This window comes from Vulpes vulpes, chromosome 5, assembly GCF_048418805.1.
Source record: "Vulpes vulpes isolate BD-2025 chromosome 5, VulVul3, whole genome shotgun sequence".
Lineage (NCBI taxonomy): Eukaryota > Metazoa > Chordata > Mammalia > Carnivora > Canidae > Vulpes > Vulpes vulpes.
The window spans coordinates 129,250,247-129,262,862 of NC_132784.1; the positions used below are offsets into that span (position 1 = coordinate 129,250,247).

General features: G+C 39.4%; 1 gene segment (V, D, J or C); it reads right to left on the minus strand.

Moving 5' to 3' along the window:
- Positions 1-351: 351 nt before the first annotated feature.
- The window catches only part of LOC140599110 (T-cell receptor gamma chain C region 5/10-13-like), a 40,441-nt gene continuing 28,176 nt past the window's right edge, over positions 352-12,616 (minus strand). The window contains 3 exon segments of the C gene segment in view: positions 352-1,117; positions 2,241-2,288; positions 11,148-11,273. Of these exon segments, the coding sequence occupies positions 975-1,117; positions 2,241-2,288; positions 11,148-11,273 (317 nt within the window).

A 12,616-nucleotide genomic window follows, 5' to 3' on the forward strand; every position in this document is an offset into this window, starting at 1 on the left:
GGATTCATGTGAGATCAGGAAACGTGGTGCTTGTGAAACATTGCTATGGGTCTGAGACATCTGCCAGTCTTGTGACATTTTATACAGTCAACACCAGAGTGTCTGAAACCAAATGAGTCTGAATCAGTTGACCTTTGAAAGAAACTAACCTGGGCAACCTCACTGGCTGTGGCTCTCCTGTGTCCAGTCCCTCAAAGAAAGTAGCATAAGGACTATCTCAGGGCAAGAATTAAAATGTAGAATTGACCAATATTACGACCAGCACTGTATCGGAAGGCTCAGCTGTCATGCTGTCTCTTACATCTGACTCTCAGTTAGATTGGACCAAATAAAAGTACATATAGGCCCAAATAGATTTTTGATAATTTTTATTATGAAAAACAGTACAAAGGTAAATCAGTAAGGAGGTGATCTTCTAGGTATGTACAATAAAGGGCTTCCAAGAAATCATACGGTAAAAGAGTCCTAACTCTGGGAAATGAACTAGGGGTGGTGGAAGGGGAGGAGGGCGGGGGGTGGGGGTGAATGGGTGATGGGTACTGGGGGGACACTTGACAGGATGAGCACTGGGTGTTATTCTGTATGTTGGTAAATTGAACACCAATAAAAAATAAGTTTATTTTTAAAAAAAAGAGTTCAAGGACACAGCTGGAAGCTGCATACAGGCTGTACACAGAGGCATGGGTACTGCGTGGCTGAGGAGTGGGTGGGCATTAAGGAGAGAGAAGTGATGAAGCCCCTGGGGATGGCCCCCTGTCCCCACCCCTGAGTCATAGCAGAATTTGTTCTTGCTGCAGAGTGAAAGTTTGTGTTTGCCCAGGAGTTTATAAACCCATTCTGCATTGTGACCCTACAGAGAAAGATACATGTGAAAGGAAATAACCCAATCATAGAAACAAAGCCCCACTAGATCCTCAGCAGACATTTATAGGGACAAAAGCCAATGGGAAAAAGTGGACTCTGTAGGCATCATGTTAGGAACTCTTCCCATTGCCATCGAGCGCTGGTCTCCCAAGCAGACAGATGGCGATGATGATGGAGTACATCAGGCTCTTCAGGAGGAGGAGGAGGTAGGTGTAGTAGGCAGAGGTGTTCATGAGTTGAAGCTGCAGGGGGTCTAAAAGAAGTATTTTATTAATTTCAGTTTTTTTGAAAGGTCAAGACTTATTCATTGGAGAGTGGTAACTGTAAACATTTCTGATAACCTAAGTTGAAGTGACACTCTCATACCAGCACAACCGAGTAGTAAATACCTCTATCACCCCTCTATCACCATCACCAACACCAACACCACAGAGAGACAACTCAGAATGGAGTTTGCAGGTCAAGTCAGTCAAAAACCTATGAAATTCCTCTAGCACATTCCAAAGTATTAAAAATTAAGGTTGTCTTTATAATGAATGAATCCATGGGGGGAAATGCATTGGTAATAGGTGACTTTTTGCATGTTCATCCCCACGAGGGCTCTAGGCAGGAATAAGTAAAAACTAAATGTCACTTGATTCATCTTGATTCAGTTGGTCTGGTTTTCAGCCTCAGCTCTTGACATGTGGTGTGGAGACTGAATTAATTTTATCTCATTACCCTCACATGTAAAGTGGGAATTAAATCTTTCACAGTGAGTATTAAGAGAATTAAACAAAACACACTCCCAGTGCAGCACATAGCCTTCTGTACAAGAACCTCTCGGTGTCAGTTCATGTAATAAACTACCAGGAAGAACAAAGCTTAAAAAATACAGAAGCAATAAGAAATCATGTTTTCCTCAGTCAGTAGAAAACAGGGCACAGATATGAATGAAATCCATTGTTGAAAGAATTCAGGGCACATTGATGCACCCCTAATTCATAGTCCTCTCACAGCCAAACCAGAAGTTACTGTGTGAAGATGACTCCTGAGGGACGCCTGGGTGTCTCAGTGGTTGAGCATCTGCCTTCGACCCAAGGCATGATCCCAGAGATCCAGGATCTCGTCCCACATCGGGATCCCTGTGAGGGGCCTGTTTCTCTCCCTGCCTATGTCTCTGCTTTCTCTCTGTGTCTCTCATGAATAAATAAATAAAACCTTTAAAAGAGATGACTCCTGAGAAATGGTGGATTGATATAAATATCACAGTCTATTTTGCAAGATTCAGCCATTCTGAAGTTTCTCCCCGAAGCCAGGGGAGTTCAAGGGTTAAGTTGATCAGGAAGGCAAAATGCTACAGCATAGCATAAAGGCAAACAAAGACAAAAACTTACCATTTTCATCATTCAGGGAAGCTTCTGTAGAGTTAATAGCAGCAAATTCTAAAAGAAATGAGGACAAGTATTATTCATTGTTCATATCCATTGTTTAACTTTCCTCTGTGTTGTGGATAGAAGGTAGATGATTAGATAGATGATAGATAGATAGATAGATAGATAGATAGATAGATAGATAGATGATAGACAGATGATAGAATTTGTCAAGAGCGGAAGAGTCATTACAAATATGAGCCCTACAATTCCAGAAATGGTTGATGTGAATTTATGTAACTTACTAGATCAAATCACATGTTGTATTTCTGCATATAAAGATGTTGTAGTTTATAAATGATGCCTTTTTTTCTTTTTTTTTTTTTTCCTCACACCTGGAGGGTAATGCCTAACATTATCTTGTTTTCCTTCTGTGCTCATAACTCATAGCACAGGGACTGCTCCACAGTAGGTGTCCTATAAAGAGTGAAGTAAGTCAATCAGAGAAGGACAAACATTGTATGTTCTCCTTCATTTGGGGAATATAAATAATAGTGAAAGGGAATATAAGGGAAGGGAGAAGAAATGTGTGGGAAATATCAGAAAGGGAGACAGAACATAAAGACTCCTAACTCTGGGAAATGAACTAGGGGTGGTGGAAGGGAGTAGGGCGGGGAGTGGGGTGACTGGGTGATGGGCACTGAGGGGGGCACTTGACGGGATGAGCACTGGGTGTTATTCTGTATGTTGGTAAATTGAACACCAATAAAAAAATAAATTTATTATAAAAAAATACTATTGAATAGAAAAATAATCAGAAGCGGTGGCTGCGGTCCAGTCCTCCATACCCACTGCTCACATGAAGGGTTGCTACCAAAATGAATTTGTCCAACCCTGAAGCCACAGAGGCACCGTACATGTTGGAAGGAGTCTGCTTTTGGTAAATTTCCTCTCTAAGCTAAGAAGCAGCCCTGTCTTTCAAATCATTCATGCCCCAGTATCCTCAACTCCTGCACATGATTCTCTGGACTGATGGTGTTGGGAGGACCTGACAACAATACTAAAGAAGGCCAAACCTATTGACTGATTATTATTGTGTCACGCACTATGTGAAAGTTCATAGGCATTATCTCATCTCATCTCCCTGTTACATTGATATGAGCTGAATTTGTAGAATTCCATGTTACCCAGAAGGAAATAAGATTTAGAGAGTCTATGTCCCTTGCTGAATAGCATACCAGTGATGATTGTCAGAGCCAGCACTGAAAGGATGGCTGTGGGGGTATTGATGAGCTAGAGCCTATGGAAAGCATCTTGTTAACCCATAGACATCAAACATAATTCCACCACTGTCACCTCTCAGACATCATCTCTTCAGCATATCTGAATTAGTCTTAGCAAATGATCATTTTATTAAAGAACCTCATCATTTCTTTTTAAATTTTTTAAGTTTTGTTTATGTATTTGAGAGAGAGAGAGAGTGAGCATGAGCCGTGGAAGTGGGCAGAGGGAGAGCTAGAAACTGATTTGCAGCTGAGTAGGGAGCCCAACACATGGCTCAATCCCAGGACTTTGGAAACATGATCTGGGCCAAAGGCAGGCACTTAACTGACTAAGCTACTGATGCACCCCTAAAAGCTCAGCATTTCAGTGCACTTGTTTGCAGGGATAGGATGAAAGGCCACATCACACTGATAGCTGTCTGAATACATAAACTTGCGTTAAAGTTGTATTTATCTACAGTGTAGAAAAAAACAAAACAAAACCACCACCCCCTCAACATACATACAAACACAAAAATCCTTAATGATGATTGACTGTGGATGCAGGAAGAGAGAGCTCTAAGATTTTTTGGTTTATTCTTTTTCACCTCCCGTGTCGTGTATACAGACATGGTTCTGGTGTGCAATTTTATCTACTCCACACAATCTTATGTTGGTGTGCTCTTGAGAAATGGGTGTGAGATATAGTCTTTTGGGTAAATCTCAAGAAGAATAATGTTAGTATAATTATGTTAAATGTTAAAATATCCTAAAGAGCTGACATTATAGTGTCCTAAAGATATCTTTCTTTTTCATGCAGTGATGTTATTCATGACATTTGCACCTGAAACTAATAGTACACTGTAGGTTAGCTACCTGGGAGTAAAATAAAAACTTCAAAAAGATAAATAAAAATCTCTTATCACCATGCATTCATTCATATAAAGACAACAATGTAACAATTTTCATAATATGACTTGTATGTCCATGGTGCCCTTTCTCAATCAAAGTTGGTTAAAAAGTTTGAAAAGATGAGTTTATCTCTGTCCAGAATCACTCACTGTTCTGTGCATTCATTTATATACATACATATATGTAAGCTTTTATTAAAAAACCTTAAAACTTCCATGGATCTGCATTAAAAATCTACTGTAGAATTCCATTAACAGAAGTGCCCTGTTTGTGGCTATGAGAAGACCTTGGGAAACATTCCTTTCAGAAATAAGTGCCATGGAAAGCACATCATTAACAGGAGCTCCTTCCTTACCATAATCGTCGCCATGGAACTTACTATACTTATTACTTCTCTCGGCACACTAGAAAAATCAAAACCTAACATGATACTTCAGCCCAATGGTTTCATTACATTTATGCCATGCCCATTTGTCCCTCTCTGTTAGCTGTAGAAATAAACTTTAAGGCTCTCTGTATAATCTGACTTCAGTTAGTTTTAGGAAAGGATATAAATAAATGCAATAAATACAGGGATAAATTTATCCATGTCATGTTTTCAAAAACAAGTATTTTCATTGACATAATTTCATTTGCTTTGCATCACACTTCTGGTGAAAGTAAAAGTAAATATTTATTCCTAATTTGATTATGGAACAAACTGAGAATCTATGAGATAGCAAACATTCAAATGAGTACATTTTGGCTGTATTTTCAACCTATTCATGAATCGAGCATCATACCATCTAGCAAGTAGGTGGAAGCTCGTAAGGGCTACAGGACAGAGGTTTTTCAAGATAGAGAGGCAGTGAAAAGGAAATTATTAGCAGAAGAATTCATTGTTTGAGGCAGGGTCCTTCTCCTAAAGGGGAGCAGAAGGGGTCAATCCTAGTGCTGATCAGGAAAGTCCATGTCCATTGGCTAAAGGTTCTAGTTCTGGCTGTTGAAACTGCAGTTGGGTAGCTATGAAGACTTGGTTTACAGACTTACAGCCTTAAGCTAATGAGTACATTGTGACCCTGAGGTTTCCTTTACAACAACCCTGCCTTTTGATCACATTCTCATCTTAACCGAGAGACGGGATCAAAATTGAAGGAATTAACACTACTGTCAGCAACTGCTCTGAAGTTCTAACAGTTCCTGTGGATTTTCTGGGTGATATACACAGATCTTGGCCTTTTGCATAAGACTTGTGATATTCAAGGGTTACCTCTTTAGCATTATGGTTTTTAGAGCTGGTTGTACTCTTCATTCTTTTGTGATATTCCAATCAAGGAAGATCATTTGCTTAAAGGTTACTGGCTTAGAACTTGCCTGTAAAGCTTTTGAAAGAATAAAATGCACCAGGCAGATTGTTATGATGCCCATAAACAGGATAGTTCCCCATGTTGGAGGTACATTTTGATGTCATTGCCCCCAATACTCAAAGCAGTTAAAATCACATAAGTAAGAAAGACCCTGCTGAAGGAATCTTTCATTTAAGCCACATGGATTCCTTCCAAAGGTGTTAATCCTGGTGGCTTCTTGGTAGTCCCTACTCCTTGGGATGTAAACTAGGAGAATCAACCAATGAGATATCCTATTTACCTTGAGAAAATTTTGGACCAATGTTAGATTTTCTGCTAGCCTGAAATAACAGTTTGCTCTAAATTCCAGAGGTCACACATATGGCAATGACATGGGAGATACAGGCCATTTCCAGAGTAAGGAAAGAACAGAAGGAGAAAGGATTTCACATTTAGTTAAAATATGAAGTCCTGAAACTCTTTTTAGGTGAATGCAGTCAATTTGGATGTCTTCTATTTGTACTTCTCTCAGCTGTTTCAGAATCTCCTCTGTCTAGGTAGGACCAGGTGTCAGGTGGAAACATTTGTAGGTATGTTATGTGTACAAGGTTGAACCTTTAGTTTTATAGCAGAACCACTTAGTAATGTCCCTCTTCTACTGGGATAGTTGAGGACTATCTTCCTCTGATGATATGTCTAAAATATCTTATCAGCAGGCTGTATACTGTGACTTACAGATCCTTTTAACTGTGATCTAGGAAGGTGTCCATAGCCTGTTGATGACAGTCTTGAGCATCAGACATTGGACTTACACTATCTCAGACTAGCAGGTAACATAAAAGATCAGCATAAGGTTGTACACTGAGACAGTTCCATGAGATTGGCAAGATTTTCCTAAAGGCTCCTGTGATTTGCCCAGTGAAGGAGGAGCCTTGGCCACTGGAGATCACAGAAGGAGGAGCCTTGGTCACTGGAGATTTTCCAAGGGAAAATCCATTTTTGATATTGTCTTTGCCAGAGTGAGTATATCATTCTCATAGCAAAAAAAGGCTTTAACCCATCCAGAAAACATAGAAACAATGACAAGGTCACAGGGACCAAACAAACTAAGTGGTATTGGAATGAAATCCACCTGCAGGTGTCAGGGTCCAGAATGATGAGACATGCAGTCTCTGGAGGCAAAAATAATTATTCCAGAATTATGGTCCAGACACATTAGATATTAATGGTAAATGGTTTTGTACTATTATAAAAGTCTTCCCATTGAAGTCCAGTTACACTTTGAGTCATTTAAAAAGTCCAAAGGAGGGTAAAGGAATTTAAAAAACAAAAACTAAAAGAAATGAGATTTGCCAAGGGATCCTGGAAGAACCCTGTGGCTGCTCTGGTTTTCCCTCAGCTCTGACTCTTTGTTTAATACACTGACATGTTTACTCGCCTTCATTTTTCTGATTCAGAAACAGACTGCTGCCAATTTATAAGGCCATCAGGATAACCAAGTACTGACAATGAGGAGCCATGTCTTTTGTAGCACCAGAATGGACATTATCTGCACGTACCACAATCTTACAAACACAATACCTAGAAAACTTGGTATGAAGTATTTTTTGACAATGCATCCCACGTAATCTGACATACCAAATAGCCAAACAGTTTAACAAACCCGTTGGAATACTCCAAGTCGAAGAGATTTAAGCAGACCAAAATTCCAAGGAAAACAAAGAAACATGAAAAGCCTAAAAAAACATTTATCCTTTTGGCAGGGAGAAAAATCAAACTCCAATGCTGTACCAGCTTACTTCGGTTTAAAAATAATTCATTCCAATCTTAGTCCTGATCACACATAACATTCCTTCTCAAACACCCCCTTTGTACAAACCTCTGCAACGTGTTTTGTTTTGTTTTTGTTTTGTTTTGTTTTGTTTTTGTTTTTGTTTTTGTTTTACATTCAGATTTTGTCCTAAGTTAACTTTCTTTAGATGATTAGATGACCCACTTCCCTTTAGGACAAAAATCCCCTTTTTCCCCTCAAAAAATATATTTCCGTTCCTCATACATTTTCTTTTGAAAAACATACATCTTAGTTTCTTTGCTTTCCAGGTTGTTTCTCTTATTATTTTAGGAGTCTGCATTACATGTACTAGAATTCTTAACCCCTTAGAAACCTTCATGTTTAAAGAAAGCTAGTCAGTAGGCAGTTGTGAACAGTTAATTAACATTCTTTAGATTGGAAAATTTATGAATATATTTCATAATTTCTAGAAATGTGTGCTTCTTCATAAAACAATCTTTCAGTAAAGGACCAAGCTTGACTATGAGTAGGTGCGAACTTCTGTTTCTATGCAGCAAGGAAACAAAAGTAGATAAACCTGTGTTTAGTCACTAATATATTAGTATTTTATCTTGCTTGGAAATGATCTCGATATTGAATGAATATAATGAATGTATCTTAACATGGAAAACACTATGATCTTAAGTTCCTCAAAAAATTGGGAGATTATTTAAAACTTTAGCTAAAATTGTGTATTTTTTATATCTCGTTATCTGAGATTACCCACAAAAACATCATAGACAAGGGGTGAGAAGGGTGAAATAGGTGATGGAGATTAAAGGGTGCACTTGTCCTGATGGGCACAGGTGATGTATCAAAGTGTTGAATCACCATATTGTGCACATGAAACTAATATAATGTGCTGTGTTAATTAATTGGAATTAAATAAAAAGCGTAAAATATCTTATGAAACATCAAAGTCCATCATTCTCCCAAGCTTTTTCCTATAACATTTTGTAATGGAGATCACATCTACTTACTTGATCTTTAGTAAACCAGGCACATGAAATTTCTGATTTTAGTGCTGAGAAGGCAATACCAACATATCTATTATGCATAAACCCACCAGAGAATGTGCCCAGATCATGTAAAACTGAAACGCATTCAAGTTAGTCTCTCTCTCTTTGAGAGTTGTAGAATGCCCGATCCTTAAAATTGCTTATATTCAAACCAGGGAAATAAAGCTCTTTACAAATTATTTTTGGCGAAATATCCAGGGTGAAAAATATCTCACATCGACAAGATATATTTATGGACACACAGACTGGTACAAGGACCTAGGACCACTAATATTTATGCTATTAATTTTAATTTGTATTTGTCTCAGGATTTTGTATTTTGTCTCACTATTAATTTTAAGACTTGTATTTGTCTCAGGATTATCAAGGAGAGTAGACTAGAGTTTAGGCACAAAGCTCTACGTTTTTATAAACGAACTAGTTTACTAGTTTTTGTAAACTAGTTCGTTTACTTCCCTCACTCTCAAGCTTTTATGCACTGGGTTTACATTTTAGAGACAGGATCAGATGTGTGACTTTAATGACAGACAGAGAAATGTTCCTCAAAGAAGCACTTTGCTTTCCTAAAGCCAACCATTTATAAGCCCCTTTTCATAAATAGGAGAAGTTGGGGGATAGATAAAGCAATGGGAGAACTCTGAGTTGCCTCAAGAGCTGCCTTTCTGCTTCTGGTAAGATTGGTCAAGCCAGTTGCTCTCAAATTCTCAGACTTGTATTTACATGGAATGACATCATAGATTGATCCATCTAACCAAGCACATGAGCCTCAATTTGTTTCCTTCTCTCTGGGGGCATAGTTTTAGTTTTAAGAATTTCTGACATATAGAGTAACTCCTTGTGTATTACCCGGGTCCACAAGAGGGTACAAAGGATACTACCCTCCAAATACTCAGAGTCTCTCACAGTGAGAGCCAAAGGAAGGAGCCAACAATCCGCCAAGTCGCAGGCAGGCAGAAAGTTAAGAGCAATTAGGCAGGATGACACAGGCAGGAAGGCAGGAATAACATCTGGGAGAGAAAAGATCACTAGCAATGGGTCTAGATTTAGAAAGGATGGGATAATGAGAAATTTTACTATCCCTGTGGACAAGGACTTTAGATAGAGATTCCACTAGTAATGTGGTTAAGATTTCCACTCTTCCCTCTCCTCTGCCAGATTTTCTAGGATCTGTTGCACAGGATCCAGTATTTACCAGAATTCCACGTGGCTGTTTAAGAGAATAAAGTACATAGCAATTTGCCCCTCTGGACAGGGCTCATTTGGGGGCCCTCCTATGAAGGTAGATATGGAGGTGTCTGTAAAGCCATGAAATTGGCAGTCTTCTGTTTATGGCTGTGTAGTCTGTTCAGAGTGGAAAATCAATTCAGACTATAATGAGTGCTCAAAGTTGCCAAGAGGGGAGTAGGAGTTAGATCAGTTTTATAGTCTTCTGCTTTAGTTACTTCCTCCATCATTAATCTTTCATTAGCCTTTTGCAATGAGTCTTTCAATGAAAGGACCTTGGAATTGTCAACATCTTACACGGATTCTGTTTAATTAGGGAACCCTTGCTTTTTAAGTTCACATCTTAATATCACAAAATCATTCTAATTCTAATTAGATTAATTAATTCTAATTCGCAAGTACCCCATTATGGGCATGTATTTCTAGGTTATCATTGCTTTGAGGGCTCGCAGCAGTTTGGTAGGACACTAGCCTCAAATGGAGTTAATCCACACTCCAATCCAGCCATATCTGGCTGCAAATGAGTGGTACCCCACTTTCCTGTCTGGTATTTTTGGGTCTCCAACCTGATTGTTACCAAGTTAATTCCTCAGGACACCAAAGAAGTTTTTAAGAGTTTGCATTTTGCTAGGTATCTTTATCTGGGACTATAATTCTTAGAAGAAAAATAAACGAATAAAACAGAAGTAGTGCTCTTGACTCTTTAAGGATTCCATTAACTAAGACACTGGGATTCTTGATCAGAAAACTAACACCTAAAAAAGGGTTGTGTCCTGGAATTGGGGATTGTGCGTATTTTGCAGTGTAGCTCCTTGCACAGAGGTTTCCTTGAGGTTGATGAGTGATCTAGTACTGATCCATCCCATTTCCTGACAACCTGTACTATCAGTGGCGTGTTCCTGAGGTAGTAAGTGCTCTAGCGGCCTCTAAATGCTTGACTCTTGCACGCCAATTTTTGTGTTTTTTCTACCTTTCCCTGTTAGCTGTAGGCTTTATCTACAGGAATGGTGACAATCAATTAGGTGCACATTAGTGTATGAGCTGTAAGAGATGTTTCTGAGTTCTGATACGAGAAGACTCTGCGTGCACCACCAATTCTCCTGGAAACTTGCTGAGGTTTCTATCTTGGGCACTTGGTCTGAAAGGTTAATTGCTTGGCTCTGGGCAGTCCCTTCAGCCAGTTCAGTTGAACTCTGTGCAAATATCTAGCTGAATGGGGCTGAGAAGAGACATGCTAGTTTAACTTAACACGGGCATAACACTCTGGCAGCCTAAGCTGTCGTGCCCTGTCAAGCAAAACCAATTAGATTAGGAGGCATAACACAAAGTGACTGGAGCTGAGAGCAGGAAGAACTCACCCACAGTGCTTGGGACAGGACTGAAAGATCTTGAACTGGAAGGGTTCAAAGTTACCACCTCTGTGTTTTGCTTTGCCTCTGAATGCCCCTCAGGGTCCATATCGGATTCCATCCTTGCCACCAAATCTGTTAAAGATAAAAAATTCAACCAAGTAAATGTTAAAGATTTTTTTTAAAGATTTTATTTATTTATTCATGAGAGACACAAGAGAGAGAGAGAGAGAGAGAGAGAGAGAGAGGCAGAGACACAGGCAGAGGGAGAAGCAGGCTCCATTCAGGCAGCCGGACCTGGGATTCAATCACGGGTCTCCAGGATCAGGCCCTGGGCTGAAGGTGGCACTAAACTGCTGAGCCACCCAGGCTGCCCAAATGTTAAAGATCTAATGGCTCTATTAATCAATCAATTTATGAGAGGACTACAGGAAAGGAAAAGTTTTTAACAATAGAGAGGGACCCAGGGGGGAAAAGGGAATTCTTAGAAAGGAATCCATTGTCTTAGGCAAGGTTACTCTCCCATGGGGATGGGAATGAATCAATCAGGAAGCTTCCTGGGGATGACCAGGAAATTCTCATGTTGACTAGTTAAAGGTTACTCTTCTCCTTGGGGTGGGGGGGGGGGAGGTGAAATTGCTCTTAGATTAGGTATTAAGTCCTGGTTAAGTGACTTGGGCCATAAGCTAAGAATTGCCATTTTGGGTGTGTGGGGTGTTTTCAACACTCCGAGAACATAAACTCACTTCAGAAAGTTAGACTTGATATAGCAAAGCTCTTCACAGGTCTCGTTATGTGCTTGTTCCCCACTGCTTAGAATGTTATTAATCACAAGGAAAATCCAAAGTGGTTCCTTCTTATGGTGTCTCTGGGCCCTTGGTCTGTGATGTCAATGCCAGGACTTGACTTGTGACCTACTAATGAGTTAGTAGATCACAGCGAGGCTGGGCACATTTAGCCATCTGCCCACACTTTCTAAATATGACCAGCGTCTCTCCCAGTGAGGCTCCTTTGGAACACCATGTTTAAATCACAAGTGACCCTGATTGATTACTGTAGTTATCCTCCTTGGGACAGTAGTTCATCGTGCATCCTTTCCAGTCTGGCACACACTAGAACTGAAACAAATGTTTGCTGAGCAGTTTTTACCAATGGTAAGAATACATTCATTGTGTAGAATGCATGAATATTTAATACCTTAGCATCTCTCAATCCTTATTTACAAAAATTCACCTTATGCTGGCATATAAAATACAAATCTAAAAAACTCAAGACGATACTAAAACCTCAGTTGCCAAAATATTATTTCTGGTTGAATTGCATTCTGGCCCCATCAAATGAAGATCATTTTGTCTCTGACAACTCATTGTTGATGGGTGATATTTTGAATAGAGCAAGATTGAAGTGAGAAAAGACTTCTGACTGCTGGATAGAACATTCTTGAATGATGCGTAATTGTTCTTAATTCCCGATCAAGT